Raw genomic sequence first — 16,726 nt, forward strand, 5'->3', positions numbered from 1 at the left:
CAACGATTCTCTTTGGATTGACAATCAAAGATCAGGAGAAACTAAATTGTCACTTTTAATGGCAGTGTGGCAAGATGAAAGCCCTGCCGGGGCACGGGGGGGTGGGGGGGGGGGGGGGGTGGTTGTGTGGGGAATAGTTGGTTGGCAGGGAGGGGTTTAAATTAAATTCACATTCAGTGAAAGTATATCAGAAATCCCTACTAATATTGGACGTATTCATAGGCAGGCATTTCAAACATGAAATACATTGACTTTGCAAACTTTGATTCAGTATTATGTTTTTCTTGTGAGCTTTCATTCACCCCCCGGGAACCTTGAAGTAACTGTAAATTGAGATATTTTCTTTGTTATGAAGTGGTTGCTGGAGTCCATCAATTAATTTAAGTTGAATAAACTCGGCAGTGGGTTCTTTGCCAAATGCTATAAAAGGTAAAGATGAATGGTTCTATAGAGGAGCCCTCCTCGCGCTATCAGTTCTACTTAGTGTTTCCAACACTGACAAAGGTTCTGATAATGAATCACGATTAAAGGCAGCTCCTGCCCTTCGTTTGGGAGCTCAGTCCAATGTTGATTGTCTTATCAAGATTATAAATTGAACCTTGAGAATTCTCGGTGGCTTGAAATTCACTTACTTAGTGTTTATGATTATAGCCAGAAACTTTTATGTTACATAGAACCCTTGACAAATGATTTACGATGGCAATTCAATGACACTGCAATGGCAATGCAATGGCTTAATGCTAATGGTGAGACATTGGTATCGCAGTGGTAACATGCCAGTATATACCAATGGTATTAACCAATACGCACAGGCAAGTGTGCTATCAGGACCTCTTTGAGATATTTGTACCAGATCCATCAGCTAAAATATGTATTAAAATATATATACGGTGTAGGTTAGCTTTCAAGACCAGTAAGAGTCCTTTTTCATACGTCTCACGTGTGGACTAATGACGATTCACACGTTACTGTAAAAGACAGCACAGCATATTGGACTGTAGTTCTGTCATAATGTGCCAATGGGAATTGTTTTAAAAAGCCAAAACTTTTGCTTAATGTACTTGAATAGTTTTCGAAGACCTCAGGCTTTTAAGCATCTCACTTTGGAGGCTTTCTCCATACAGTAAGTCAGAAAAGATGTATGGTAATGAGCACACAGTGGAAGCTAATGCTTTTGGGAGAGACACTGGAAGTTAAGATTCTGCACTTGGACTGTAAAGGAATATGACTTTTGTAAGTACTCTCCATCCTCCCCCTTTATACCTACTGTAATATTTTAAATATATATATCGTTTTTTCATTATTTCCCTTTCCTTTTCTAATTAAATTGGATTCGTAAGGTCAAAGAATGGATGCTTTGGGACAGAGAACTAAGGATTCTTAAAGTTTATACAGTATATTGAGACAGAAGCTAGGACCTACCCATGGCTACTTTTGTGAATGTGCCACCATTTCCTAAAGAGAATGGATTTCATATGAAAGACACAGTAAAAAGACCCTAAGCTTGTTCCACAATTCTCATCAGCTTTATAATAAATGTACCCATTGCGAGCCCACCACTGTCAGTAATCCTTTATTTACCCATGCGTATTGATATTTCAAAGCAAATATACTTTCCACAGACACTCATGAGCAGTGTTACAAACTTCTAGCTACTGTACCGGTTTCAATTAGCAGATCATGTCAAAGCATTGCAGCTTCTCCTTTATGCCTTGTTTCCAAGTGCCTGCCCAAAAGAGTTCAGGTTTCAAATGAACTGGAGTCCAATTGTTCAAGATATTGAGCTGGAACCAAAATAAATGGGTTCAAAAATAAATTGCGATTTTCAAATTTGATTTCTGCCCATGAAAACAAGCCACATCTGGTGTCTTTTGATAAGCCACCGCTAGTAGTTTTGAGTAACCCACAATGAGGAACTATAGCATACAGTATTCTTTACATTAAGTTTCATGGTGTTAACTGTCAAACCTTGGAGGTGGAGCCAAGAAGATCTACTGCAGACTGGATGGGTTAAAGAAAGATGGAAGCAGGGGGGGTCATGTAGCTAATCCAGAAAAGGTACTAGCTTTCTGGAGTGCAAGGTGAGTCATGCAGCCAGGAGCATGCTGGCTCAAATCTTGTATTTGCCTCTGTGCTTCTTGGGTTAGATATGAAACCTGTCTGGGCCTAGTTCACTTCCTCATGCTTCAGCAACCCCTACTAGTCAAGATAATTGGCAAGACTGATAGAATTAGGTCTTATTGTTTTTGGTTGCTTTCCAAAATGCTTCGACATTTTTTTTTTCTGTCAAAATGTGTATAGTAGTAACTCGACAGGACTTGCACACTTAAGTTGTACCTTTGCTGTCTTCCACAAAATTCTGTTTTAAATCCTCTATATCTTAACTGTAATACAGCTTTAAATCCCGTGAACAAGCCTCCATTCCTTATTGTAATCGCGTTTTAAATCTCGCAAGCGGAGTCTCCAATAGAAATGTAGAAATGTGCTGTCGCTCAATAGTTGGGGCGGGTTTAAAGTATTCAGAATGAATCAATGATAGATACAAGTCAGGAAGGCGGGACATTGCCCAGTGTTTTTCCACTGTTTTTCCTGTGTTTTCCGGTGTTTATTGGCTATATTCTAATTTCATTTTTTTTTTTTTTTTGGATCGGGGGTGTTTTATCTGTTTTTATCAGTTAAAGCCGGAAATCAGAAGCCCTAGATATAATACAGAATTGTAAGTTGTACTGTATCTATCCATACAACACTAAAGGTTGTTTAAGCCAGTCTGAGCATGGGTAGCCATTCATTAGGCAGAAACAGCACAAATCCACTCCCAATGCAATATAGTGTATACCTTCAACATGGAACTGCGCCTTATTATTATTATTATTATTATTATTATTTATTTCTTAGCAGACGCCCTTATCCAGGGCGACTTACAATTGTTACAAGATATCACATTATTTTTACATACAATTACCCATTTATACAGTTGGGTTTTTACTGGAGCAATCTAGGTAAAGTACCTTGCTCAAGGGTACAACAGCAGTTTCCCCAACCAGGGATTGAACCCACGACCCTCCAGTCAAGAGTCCAGAGCCCTAACCACTACTCCACACTGCTGCCCATATGCTTATATTCACAACAGGATGACCCTTCTCACCTCCACCTGCTTGCTTCAGACCAGCCAAAGCGCAAAGCTCCCAACATTTGTAATTCTTGAAAACACACATTCAATATTACTGTAGGTGATTTAATGGCAGAGGAAGATAGTTTTGCCTTTTCATTCCAAATTTCCGTAAATAAGAGGAGCAAAAAGTAGAACAGAGATCTTAAACTAAATAAGTGAATTAGTTTACAAACCCAAACAAAGGGGTCCCTGTCTACCAGAGCAGGACCACCACAAATCTGCAGCACAGACAACGATCTGCTATGCTTGTGCTTTCAGAATGGGCAGCCATACAAGCTGTTTTACATGCAGTTCCCTTTTAAGCGCTGGGTCAGTGGGCAGTGCAATTGCTCCTACTGGTCTGAGATATCTCCTGCTGTGAAACTTTGATATCTGGATTTCCTTTCCGTCATCCTATATGTTGCACAAACCTTGGAATGAACTCAGGATCTGTTATTGATTTTTACCCTCCTGTCCCCCACCTGTTGCAGGCTCTGATTTTTATGCATTGCTCTATACTTTCTGTCAATTAAGCAAAGCGGAGGTTCTGGCAGGGAACTCACTTTACTCTTAGATCAAATCACGTAAACATCAAGCATATTGTAGGAGCTTCCAATACAGATTAAATAAATCGAATAGCTAGTTTCTTATTTGTCCTTCGATAATCAATATGTCCAATGATCGACAAGGAAAGGATTTGTATATTACCTCAGTCCACTGTGTCCCTGCTGTGCGTCTGAGTTTGTCTCCTCCTCTCCAGCCTCCACCTGCTTTTGGCTTCTTCTTACAGGGAGGTCAGCTATCCTGCCCCCCTGCCCATGGCTTCCCTATGGTCAGCCTCTCCAGTAATTTATGGGCAGGCGTACCTCAAAAGGCGAAAACAAGGGCTAAAGAATGTTGTGTAAAATATGTGTAATGTAGTAGTGTTGTTTAGTCTGTTTTAATAAATATAATCTATCACATGAGTTTCCTGTCTGAACTGTGGTTATCGCTGGACTTCTAATAAGTAAGTACTTACTTAGGTTTTCCTTCCTATTAAAACCATTGAACTAAAAAGGGCCCTGTGCTATTTAAATACGATTTACGTGCTGTAGAACATATTCATTGAGTTGTACTTTTCAGTAGCTTCTTGCTTACAATTAAAGCTACCATAAATCCTCTTCTGGACAGCATTCTCAAAGAGCGCACTGTTTCAATGAAGTGGTTCAACCAGGTCTCTGCAAGAACGGTTTGCACAAAATAAAGGAAAAGGCAGGTCGACTAGCTGCCTAGCCTGGAGTCCCACAGTATTGGATGATTCAATCCTGATAGCTGCTGCCTATCAGTTCTCTACTTTACCGTTACTGCATTCCCCTGCCAGGCGTTATTCTTTAATAACCTGTCTTGGTTCAATGCCACTGTCCACTTCAAGACTTTTTAAATCTTTATGAACGTTAGAAATGTTAAAATATCTAATGCTCATCAAGGTTTGCTTTTCTACATTAGATAGAATACCTCACCTCATGCATGCCCTGGTCGTTTCACAGCGTGTTTTAATATTTTATAGCGTTCAACCGATTTTTATGAAGTCATTTGCCTCTCCCTTGTTTTATCTAATTATCTTCCAGTATAATGTTGCGGCCTACCTTTTCAGGCCGAACTAACTGTTCCTTTGCCCTAGAAACATCCTTCCAGTCTGGCCTACATTCTGCCTCATTCCTCCAGTTGTGCTGTGAAACTGCGATGCTGTACTCTGAGTGAGAGCTCATGAGTCACACTACCCTTGAGTACTGTGTCTGTCTTCTGTCATCGACCCTCCCAATAAACCCATGGTCCAGGAGATATACAGTATTGATTAAAGTTTATAGCGCTATAACTGGCATGACATTTAACTTATTCGGTTATGCTGTATTCATTAAAAAAAAAAAATGTGATTAAACTATTTTAAACTATTTGGTACTAAAATGTTGCAATCTAAAGCTGCAGGTGCATATGATGCAATTCTTAATATGATTTGATTTTATTCAGGGGTGTAAATAAGATTCCCATTGCATAGCAGTTTGATCCATTCCTGGATTTAATCAAGCTTGTATTAAAACCTGGTATCGATCAAACTCCTATGTAATAGGAGTCTTATTTTCATACATGTTATCAATTTTTTAATATATTATTTAGTTGGCTAAGAAAAAAAATGCCGATTAGTTTTAAAATGATATTAAAAGTGTATTTTGTGAGCCCTTTTCCTGCTTTAGACTGTTATGTTTTACAGCAAAATAACTTGTATTTTATTTATACATATAGACACAGAAATATATTAAAATAAGAACCATTGATTGGCAGCTGTAATAATAACCCCAGGGTGAAAAAAATAAATCAAAATGAATTAAACTGCATTTTGACAGCACTGGCATGCATATCACATTGAGAGATTTGCTGTAATTTAATTGATGCAACTGAGATTTAAAGCTGATAGAAAGAGAGAGTGAAGTATAAGGACTCTGCAGCTTTAAATGCAGAGTAATGAAGTGCTGGAAAAAGGCCTGCGTGCTCAACAAGCCAGTCCTCTTTGGAAAAGCAGCCAGATGTAATACAAAAAAAAGAACACAGACTCCGATGGATGCAGCACTAGTTCATAAATGAGGCGAAGCTGCTGCTGGTTCTGCACTTTGCTGAATAGAGCCGAGACATTCTAAATGATTTACTTAGAAGTTATGGAGCCAAATAACCCCACTGAACAAGACAACTCGAATGGTAAGAAGCTTTCGAAGTACATTGACAAATATAGCTGCGGTGATAACAAGGGGCAGAGACAGTACAACTACTACAACAAGCAGATTTCAGGGTTCTGTACAGATTGATTGAGGTGGGTGCACAGGGCTAAAGAAAACTACAAGTTTCTTCTCTTGGATTATGTTACTTTGTGGTTTCTATATATACAGTATATTCTTTATAGTTCGTTATACTGTATGTGTGCCTAAATGTGATTGTTAATGTAATGGTTTTATTGCAAATTTCACTGACCACAAGTAAGTAAGAGACTTTAAACTCCTGAGTGTGTTGTCGACTTTTTAATTTATCTGTAGACTTGGCGTGGTTACTGCCTGTTCTAGTTAAAATACGGGTACAGCACACTGTACTGTATAGGCTAGATCTCAAGTTTGGACTGCGACAGAATTCTAAGCAGGCACTCCAACCATTTGAATCCAATTTCAAAGGTTAATAAATGTCCTCATTAAACAAACAAATTGTCAGTTGCAGTTCGCAATAGTTAGATTATTATTTAGCAGACTACTCTTCAGTTTAAAGAACAGAGAACTGCTTGTATTTTGCCTGTGTCTATGTGAGTATAGTAATAACATGATTATTTTATGATTATAAACAGACAAAAAAGGGTTTAATTTATTTCTTATGCAGGGTTTTAAACCATCAGGGATTAGCAATCTGTACTGAGAGAGCAGCAATTCATCAGTGCTCAATGTGTTGTTGAGGTTCATTTGTTCTTCTTTTTAATATATATTTGCATGACCTATCCCCCCTAAACTATTATTCATGTAATCCCATTCGGCTATGGGGAGGCCTGTGTTGACTTGATTCTGAACCACTGTTTGATATGAGAAAATCTAAATGGTACGTTTGCATATAAATGAATTGCCTGTCTATTTGGTGTTGGTTGTATTACTTTCACATAGATACCATATATGTAACTAGATTATTCCACTTTTATATTATAATCACTTTCACATTTTTTTTTTCTTCAGTGTAAATGTTTGCAGTTGTGCTCTACAATGTTCTGGAAAAAAAAGCTATAAAAACTAGGCACTTTTTTCTTTTCTTTTTTTGTGTTTTTTTGTTGTGACCAAAGTACGGTACTTCAGTTGCTGTATTTGAGTAGTACTTCTGTTCTGCAGGAAGAATGCGGTTTAGGGAATGAGTCAACGTCTAAAATATTTCAGAAGTCCTAGTTCGACTTGCCAGTTTGGTGAGCTGTGCTACTTTACTTGCTTGGCTGTGTGCCATCTTCAAGTGGTCAAAAAAATGTAACATTTAAAAACAGCCAGTGGCTTGGCTGAGACGTTTGTGTGGAGAGCACTGAAGCGGAGAGAGTGAAAAGTACATATAAACACTCTTTCTATTCCTTCTTTTTCTTTAATAACGCTATAAAAAATTCTAGGCAGAAACTCAAAGTTTCTATCTATCTATCTATCTATCTATCTATCTATCTATCTATCTATCTATCTATCTATAGTATTTAATTATTGTAAAAACCTTTGTATAAGTCTATTTTCTAGGTATTTTTAGGGGGTCCTAAAAAGGGGGAGCAACTCATACACCGGTGTGACCTATAGGCTTTTTCGTGAAATTGTTGTCTAAAAAAAGTGGGTGGGGGGCGACTTATACACCGGTTTTTACGGTAGTTATTACACATTTTTGATTCTAGATTGGATAATGCATTTATAATTCACAGATGGAGAATCCTTATTACTATTTTTCTTTTCCAGTTACTTGCTAAAACTCGTCTGCAGTTCTGGGGACTAATTACAAGCAATAACTAATGATAATGCCACACTAAGGACTAAACTAAATATTATAAGCGGTTGATTTGATCAGCCTATTGTTTTTTTAGAGCATTTTACAGCCCTGGAGAATCACTCTGGATTGCATCAACCACCTTGTATCATCCTGGGATTCCCCCCAACATGTATGCAGTCCAGACGGGTTCCCTGGTACTGTAAAATCCCACCACGGTATGGTAGGGCTATCAGAACTCCCTGTAAATCAAGTTTCACATGGCTTCCAGCTGTGGAATTGACATCCTGTCTAGTATGCATGACACACAAGTGTACGTGAAGAAAGACATCACTGGGTTTACATAACAACACAACTCTGTCTCTCTGTGCATTGCATGGGCTAAACTCAGTAGGTCTAACTCCTGTTCAGATCATTCAAGGAGAGTTACAGAATGAATGATAACTCGCTGTAAAGACAGATGAAGACAGGTGGATAAACTGCTTCTCTTGACTGAGAGTGGATCTTGGCATAGTGTGATGCGGGGACTGCTGCCAGTAAACAACAGCAGCTCAGCAACGACATTATTTAACAAAATATATAGACTTTCCTGCTGATTCATGTATTGCTCTGTATGGACCCTGCAGTAGCGTTTTTAATAGTTATGGGTTTGTTTTTATATGTGACCGATAGTGTGGTTTATGTTAGCATAGGTGATCTGTAGCAGCAGTACTGAAACACAATAAATCACACTGCTAGAATCAGGGACATTCAATTACTGGAATCTCTGAGTAACAGATGTCCTTGTTTCAAGATCTGGTCCCTTTTTTATACATAGTTTAAAAGGAGAGTTTGCTTCATCCCTTTTGTTTGTGTTCCATTAATTTGAACTAATTTTGCTCCAAAGCGCCTGTTAATTACACCATATTGTAGTTACACAATTCAAGTGCACTGTTTGTCCTTCGTTGCTATAATGCATTCGCGTCTAATTTGTAGTTTCCTTGAAAAATGCAAACACATTCTATAAAAGAGGTATTTTATTTATTTGTTGCCAGAACAAATCAATGCATAGTAAAAAATAAACTGTCAAGGCACTCTCTTATATTTCTATGTAATGTACAACACGACAGGTGGTTGCAATCGATTCATTTCTTATTTCTTTGTGCCTGCTTCTGGGGGCTGTGCTGTACGTCCAGTGTAATCCACAGTGGGTATGAAAGTGCAATCCTACCACGTCATGGCTTTACAATGAAAGGTATCTAGATTATATTTCATACAGTATAGCAAGCTTTGTTTAACAAACATATATCTCATTCAAGGCTTTTAATGCTGTTGGTTTCTGGTTCATTGGAAGTGAGCTAAGGAAGACTCCTAAAACTCAGTTTAATTGTGCTCTAAATGACAATAACTTGCTCATACCGTACTACAGTATTTCTGTTCCAGGTTGTTTGTGCCAGGTTTACTCGCCAAAATACCTTTACTGTAGTAAGATCCATTTCCTGTAGTGCAACAGTTGCTTCCAGAATGGTCGGCAGGAAATCGAGAGTGCTAAATGACTTCTTGGAACAAGGGCTTATGAAAAAAAAAAAAAATGCTGATTACTTACGTACAACTGCCAATTTGAAAGCTGGCAGTTCAGTCAGTAGCAAGCGGAATGCATCTTTCTAAGGCAGAATGTTCAGTACAATGTGTATTCATTGCGTGGAGCACTCTCCAGCACAATTTGTTTTTGTAATTATTTTTCAGGCAGGTATGTACAACTCCCATGAGGAATGAATTAAACACTATACTTGTGGTCATATGCAATGTAGCAACTGGGAGACACCTCCGCTGTTTCCATGGCAACAAGTAAAGCAATCATTTTCTTCAGTTTGTTGGTTTTCTTAGACCACAACTTAAAAAAAAAAAGTGTTTTAAGCATCAAGGTGGAAAGATTAAATAAATAATAAAAGTCAACTAAATGTAGTGGGAGGCATTTGCAAAGCGCACTACCATGCAATCAGAAGTTACTGATGAAAGTGCAGTGGCTTTCACACTTTCCAAGGAATTCCAGACATGCTCAGTTCCTGGGAACATGCTCTTTTAATGTATATCCACTCGGTATAATTTGATACTGGACTGCTGCCTAATGGCATAGCTGCTGAGCTAATTCCCAACACAACACTAATAATCCCTCTTACTATTCGTCTCTGGCAGAAAAGAAACTGATTGCAAAACACTGAAAAGTACCGCAATGTTCTCTACAATGTCTTTAATTCATTTGAGGAAACCTCTGCTTGGCCATTTTTCCACATTGTAATGACCAGGTATTTTTCTGTGGAGTAGCCAATATCTTGCACTGTGGAATACCATACCACATATATATATGTTTATAATCAATCAATGGTTCTGGGTCCAGATGATTTCAGTGGAACAAGGGAGGCTGTTCTATGCCTGTACTTGGGATCGCCAGTGAAGATCAAAGCAAGAGATTTAGAGAGAAATGATTTGTCAATATTGGAGCAACAAAACCCAGAGCTCCTCAGATTGCTATCAAACATCATAAAATATCAGGGACATGTCAAATAAACATTTTTAAAAAAAAAGACATTGCAAGCCATTCGCTCTTAAAAACTGTGTAATTAAACATTAAGGGTATTTGGTTTCTCTGTAAAAACATATTTCCTCTGCAAACACTTCTCAAATTGAAAATCTGCGGCTATCTTGAGATCAAGATTGTTTGATTTCCTTTGAATGATGGAGGCCAGGAGCCTCCTTGGGAGTAGCTTTCATTGTTTGATAACCAACTGTGACAGGAAAACATCAAATCACATTTGTCTAGAAATGTTTCTAGGCCACGTCCTGAGGTAGGTTTCTGTGTAAATAAGCTTGGGAGCAAATTCCTAAAACCACTGGGCGCTTTTTAGTTTTTTTCTTTTCTAATCTTGCAGCTAAACAATCCCATGATGCACTGGAGTAAAACGGTTTAACACTTAGGCCTACCTACAGTAGCACTAGAGGCTCTTAACAGAAACCTCTATTTGAAAACGGCTGGGTAAAATGTCATAGTTTTTGTGTACGTGTGGCATTGCTGTGGCTCTTTCAAGTGTCATACAAATTGGAGGGTTTTGTGTCGCTTTGCAGGGATAGGTTCTTTCTGTAGGCATAGCAAGACCATCTGTATGGCAAGAGATCAGAGGCACAGAAGCTAATGATTTCCCTATTATTATTATTTTATTTTAATTATGTCACAATCCTAAAATTCTAGGTGATGCAAAACTTTTGGCCCTAGTTTTGAGGATCACATTGATAAAACACCAGATAATCAACAAAAAAAGTCTGCATAAAGTCCACTTTATGTGTACAGGGTCAGTGTCTAATTATATGTATACACCTTATACAGTGGCTATGCAGTGGCTTTGAGTCTTGTTTGATGACTCCATGCAAGCACATGACATTGCCACAGTCTCAGCTTTGCAAAACATACATCTGGATTCTCCTGAACTGCAACGTTGCTGTCGACTCATGTGTAAAAGAATGTTTGGTTTGTGATGGTAAAAAAATAAATATTGACAGTGTATTTAGACAGTCTGAGAGGATTTTAAAAGCAATTTGCAATGGATCAATTGCTGTTTTCCACATTTTAAAGTGCAGGGTGTTTGATGGCTGCATGAGGGTGATGTAAGATATTTTTCAAAAGTATTATTGGATCATTGGTGAAGGCATCATTGCTTTTTGATGTTTTTTTTCCCTCCCTGGGATTATTGCTTCTTTCAGTTGAATGAAACATCAAAAATGTAAGCTTGGAAGCGGTAAAAACTTTGTGATGGTAATTTCAAATATCAACTAGCATGATCTGGCAATGCCACCCTCAATCAGCTTCATGTCAACTTATGATTGACAGCACTGCGTATCTAGAGTAATTGGATGGTTGATATGCTCCTTCTGTTCACATTGCAGTAAAGGATACAGTCAGTAGAGTGTGTTGTCTGACTTCATGGGCAGTATCTTGCAGGAAATTAAATGTTTGCGTCTTAAAGCAGTACATTAATGTGAAAACATCCTGTCTCCTTAGTTTCTTTTCCCCCATCTCTTGCATTTCCTCAGGATTTTTTTTGAAATTAGAGATGTTTATTAGATTAAAACTCGAAACATTAGTAGGCTAGTGGTCGTTTGCTACTAATTGACAATTGCCATGAAAGTTTTAGATTGGTAGTACTGGACTTTGCACTCGCTGCATCGCTTCGAAAACCTTCTGCCATCATACAGAGCAAAATAATTTCATTTGTTTAATGCATTGCTGTTGTAATGAATAGAAAATATACTCAGCCCTTTAACCCTCATAGTAAATGGTTTGAATCAGGGTAGTTGGCAGTGTAATCCTTGTTGGATTGAAGCAGTCCTGCACAGAGATGAGTCATTTGTAGTGGTAAGATCAGTTGTAGCAGAAGAAAGTCAATACTATCAGGTAGCTGTCGTGTTCGATTAAATTTGATCTGCTGGTAACAGAAATCCACAATCAGGACAACTGGAAACGTTGCAGTCCTTCTAAAGACCAAAGATTGGCTAGAGACTGAACTACCCTCGCACTGGCAAGGTGGTTCTAGCTCTTCCTCAATCTGTAAACGTCTGGCATGGCTTTGCTACTTCACCGAATTTTACTCATTCTCCTTGAGAACTCCCCACAAAATCTGGAAGAGCTTGCTAAAGTGAGAGGCTGTATTCTTGTATTTCTTTAAATGTTTTTTATCCCATCAACATGAAATCATTAAAACTAAAGGGGAAAAAGAATTCCAACCCGCTTCTCGGAATGCGATTTCAATAAATCCCATTCCATTTACACAGAAGAAGTAATTGCTGGTTGATTCCTTTGTTGTCTGGAAGATTTTAATGTGGACTTCTGCCTGGGTGCATCAGTATTACTCCTTTTTAGGATGTGCATGTGGGGTTATCACAACTAGTGATTGTATTCCTCTTATCTATGTATCTTTTAGCTGTAAGGTCAGAGATGCTATAGAAAAGACTACAGATGATGCTACAGTAAAATATACAGAGGATAACATGGTCTTGAAAACCTACTATCCAGTGTGACCTTTACACAAAGCCATGGCTAAGCTGCCCTTTTTTCCCCTTGTGTGCATCACTGAAAGAGATGACAGAAATAAGACATGAAAATAGAATTTACAGAATAAACCATCATAACCCGGGGGGTTCATATTGTATATATTAAAAAAAATATGCGTCTCCAAACAAAAAGTGTACAGCGCAGTGTAGGTCTATAAAAAGACTGTAGCAGAGAGATGAATGCACAGCCTTAACAGTGCGCAACACATTTCAGGGAGCGTGTCAACAGTACGTTAACAAAATGAATGCTGGAGGCCTGATCGGATCGGGAGGAATGGAATGTGTCAGGATGCCATAATAACTCTTTCGATTGCACTCAGCTTATTAGCTTCAGGGTGACAAGGAAGGCGCTGACCTCAGACAGACACAATGCACAAGGCTCTGGAGGCACCTGTAGAGCCTGCAATGAAAAAATCCATTTCCGAACAAAAGCTTAGCGAGAGTGTATTGATGTCAGCAGAGTCATTTATAGGCATTAATGAATTCCTTTACAACACACTAACAAGCATAATGTCCTTCTTCTTCTTCTTCTTCTTCTTCTTCTTCTTCTTCTTCTTCTTCTTCTTCTTCTTCTTCTTCTTCCCACGACACCAAGGACGTTTTCAGGTGATAAATTATCAGTGGCGACTTTTGAATTGAATACGTTGGGCTTGGGAGAGAAAAATGGCTCTTAACAGCCCCTTTGTACCTTTAAACCCTCCCACGGGACAACTGACACCGGTGCCCTGCTTTTCAATGCCAGTGACACTCAAGCAGAACTTTAGGCTTTTGCAGACACAATTTGCATGTGAATTGTCTCCTTTTTTTCCCTGCTTGCTGCCTTAGCGAACTGTGCAAAACAGACCATGTTTACTTTCTCTGCACATACAGTGGGGTGAATCATTTTACCACAGGGTACATAAGGAATCAGGTTTCACAAAACCCTAGTTGATTTTACTAACCCTTGTCATAAAGGGGAGCCCCTGTATTACAAATGCAATTATCTCAGTAGATGCTTGGTGGTTGGCAACGTTCTAAAGGGGTTACTGTACACTGCTAGTTACATTTTAATAGGAGCAGTCTGTCCAAATGGCTACTGTATTTGTGTACAGTACTGTACTTTTCTAAAATGTTGTATGAGAGTTTTGCATCACTTATTTAACATCATGTATTCAAAGAAACTACAAAATTATATTGCAAAGCCATAATATTAGTACAGTATTTCATGTTAGATTTTAAAATACTACAAACTATAAAGTGATATGCAATTCAATATGTTAACGTAACATTATTCAGTAGGTTTCATTCAACTTTACGAAGCAAAATGTGTTAATTCTACAGGGTGATGCAAAGCTTTTGGCCATAGCTGTAGATCAAGCTTCTTAAAGTCTTAATACAAATGCTGACAGCTAAATATTTAACGTTGACTTTGGATCTCAGGGTTGTGATTGGGATTTGTGGTTTGTTGACCTGGCCTTGCTGTAAGTTTAAAATAAGTAAAGTGTACTGAAATACAAGTTCCTGCAAGTAAACCTGAATTACCCCCCCCTTTCCTCCAGAAATGAAGGTTCTGTTTATATCTGGCAATGAAGACAATCTCTCTTAATTTTAGCTAACTTGTTCTGAATCAACTGTAGACCTATAAAAAAAAAGCCTCCAGCTGCCTGTTAATCACTAAAAAAGAGCATAAATCTGTTTTGGCTTCAGAGGGGATAATATTGGAAGCAAATGATGAATATGAAGTAAATATTTCTACAATTAACCCTTGTGTTTTACCTTCTAACTTCTATTCCACATATCCTTGCATGCTGAGTTTAAGGAAGATTATTAAAATAAAAGGTGCAAATGGAAATCTCAGAACACCTGTGGTGACTCGGTATGGATACAGCTTGGCTTTTCAGACCTGCTGTGTTTCACATTATTTTTGGTTGGCAAACACTTCCTTCCATAATCAGTGCAGACAGTGTAGAATGTATTGTTTATGTTAAAGACCTGGAATGGAGCCCAGGGTCTAAATGTTAAATGTGTACCGACCATATCGGATATCAAACACAAATGACAAAGCAGTGACTTCAGTTGCTACTATGGGATAGACTGCAAAAAAAGTATGTTTGCTTTGGAAAGAACCGTACTTCATTCAGACAATATACTGTACGTTGGGTTAAAAGAGTATATATTTAAATAAAAAACCTGAGAGACAAGCTAGAATCTTCCTACCTCTTTCCTAAAGAACAGCACAATACATATCAACCCCCCCAACCCCCACCCCCCACCCCCCATTTTTTTTAATACTGTGGCTTCCTCCATAAATTGAACACATTATTGACTTACCATTGCAAGCATTTCTCTTTTCCAAAGGTAACACACAGAATGGATTTAGCAAGAGAATTGGGTTTTGTGTGTATTTATACACAACATGTTTTTTTACATTAAGCAATGCTATGTTAATACACAAAAAGTGAAAACAAAGGCTGTTTCATGGTTACATGACAGCAGTAAAAGCATTAGCAACTGTCTTGAAGTCTTACAGCACCATTGGCAGTTGGAGTTACTGTACAAGTTACATCGTAGATTGTTCTCAGTTATTGATTTGCTTTCCTGATAGATCACAAGTCACCCGAAAGGGGGTGGAAAGGGTTAATTGGGGCTTGGCATGCCTTAGCTGCATGGCATTGTCTCAGAACTGCCATAGCTTCTGAGAAAGCTCACCCTGCTATATGTTCTCTGCGCTGATTTATTTGTAGATTAATGAAAACCTGCTTCAGGCACTCAGTGAAAGCCCAAGCCCTGCAGTGATTGTTAGCTACTGTTGATCCCTCGTCTCGGTAAAGTTTTAAAAAATTGCTTATGACAGCTCGGCTTCCTGAAGGACTATAAAATTGAATTTGACTTGCATGAATCATTGTTGAAAAGATGTATACTTTCAGCCAACAGCTTCTTTCTTTTTTAGGTACTGGCATAATTCTGCAAGCAGTATTCTGTATTCAGCAATAAAGCGTAACAAAGGTATTACCATTTGAATACCTGAAGCAAACTGCCTATTGTATGCACAAACATTATGGAATTTATTGACCACAAAATAGATTTTTTTTCAAATTGCACAGTTGGGATCAAATGTTTAGTGCATGCTGAAAGGGGAACTTGTTGCGCTAGCAAAACAACACCTACTGTATATTCCTGCATACCAGTTTACTACAATTAACATTGCAGAACGAAAATAAGGCAACATGCTGCTCTGGATTAAGAGTGGAAATGAGTCCCCTGGTTTGTAAAGAGCTAACCTGATTGGAGTAGAGTACAGCAGGGAGCCCACATTTGTTAGCAGTTGACGTCCTGCTGGGAAAGGGCTGGGACTCTACTGACTCTACCCATGACTTCCTGCTTTGAAGTCTTCTGTAGCGATGAACGCCAACAGAAACAACACCCCGAAAGAGTTACTTCTTTCCGCTTCCATGCAGTCTTTTTTTTAAATTGCCTTTTAAACTGCTGCAACATTGGAGAAGTGTGGGTGGATGCAACCAGCTTGAGGGCTGACGGAGCTGCACCTCTGTAGTGCATGGCAGTACAAACTGATGGGGTGCAAGCCATTTAAACAAGAGCTTTTAATCGTAGCAAAATAAATATGTTTAAAATGACAATGACAATAGACTTAACAGACCGTCATTAAATCAGTACTAAACACTGTACTGTTTTAAAAAAACTGTTAAAAAAAGTGTGGATAGCTAGACATCGGTATTCAGTTAATCGTGTCAGAATTCACTCAGAGAAATTGAATTAAAGATGAATGGCACTAGAAAAAATAATGCTGTACTGTACTTGCTATTTTAAATATGAAGCCACTGAAAAATAGCCAGTGCTCCTGCAATTATCTGTGATGCACAATGACGTCCAGCTAAGAGATGCATTTGTAAAGAACTGACTCCCTCCCCTACGTAGTTCAAGAGCAATACCTGCTGAGTGCTAACACAGGAGCAAAGAAACCAAGAAGCTGTCAAGTTATTGAGAATG

The 16,726-nt window shown here is 38.4% G+C and overlaps 1 protein-coding gene across 3 annotated transcripts in view; it reads left to right on the forward strand.

Annotated features, from left to right (window-relative positions):
- Window positions 1-16,726, forward strand: part of LOC117422477 (disabled homolog 2-interacting protein-like) — a 241,465-nt gene that overhangs the window by 41,226 nt on the left and 183,513 nt on the right. The window contains exon 1 of one of the 3 annotated variants that reach the window (XM_058986896.1): window positions 5,749-5,881. The exons of the other annotated variants lie outside the window; for them this stretch is intronic. Coding sequence (XP_058842879.1) covers window positions 5,824-5,881 — 58 coding nt within the window. The 5' untranslated portion in view covers window positions 5,749-5,823. Of the gene's footprint in view, window positions 1-5,748; window positions 5,882-16,726 lie in introns of those variants that run through there. 3 annotated transcript variants of the gene reach the window in all.

Source organism: Acipenser ruthenus, chromosome 15, assembly GCF_902713425.1.
Source record: "Acipenser ruthenus chromosome 15, fAciRut3.2 maternal haplotype, whole genome shotgun sequence".
In the NCBI taxonomy this organism is placed as follows: Eukaryota; Metazoa; Chordata; class Actinopteri; order Acipenseriformes; family Acipenseridae; genus Acipenser; species Acipenser ruthenus.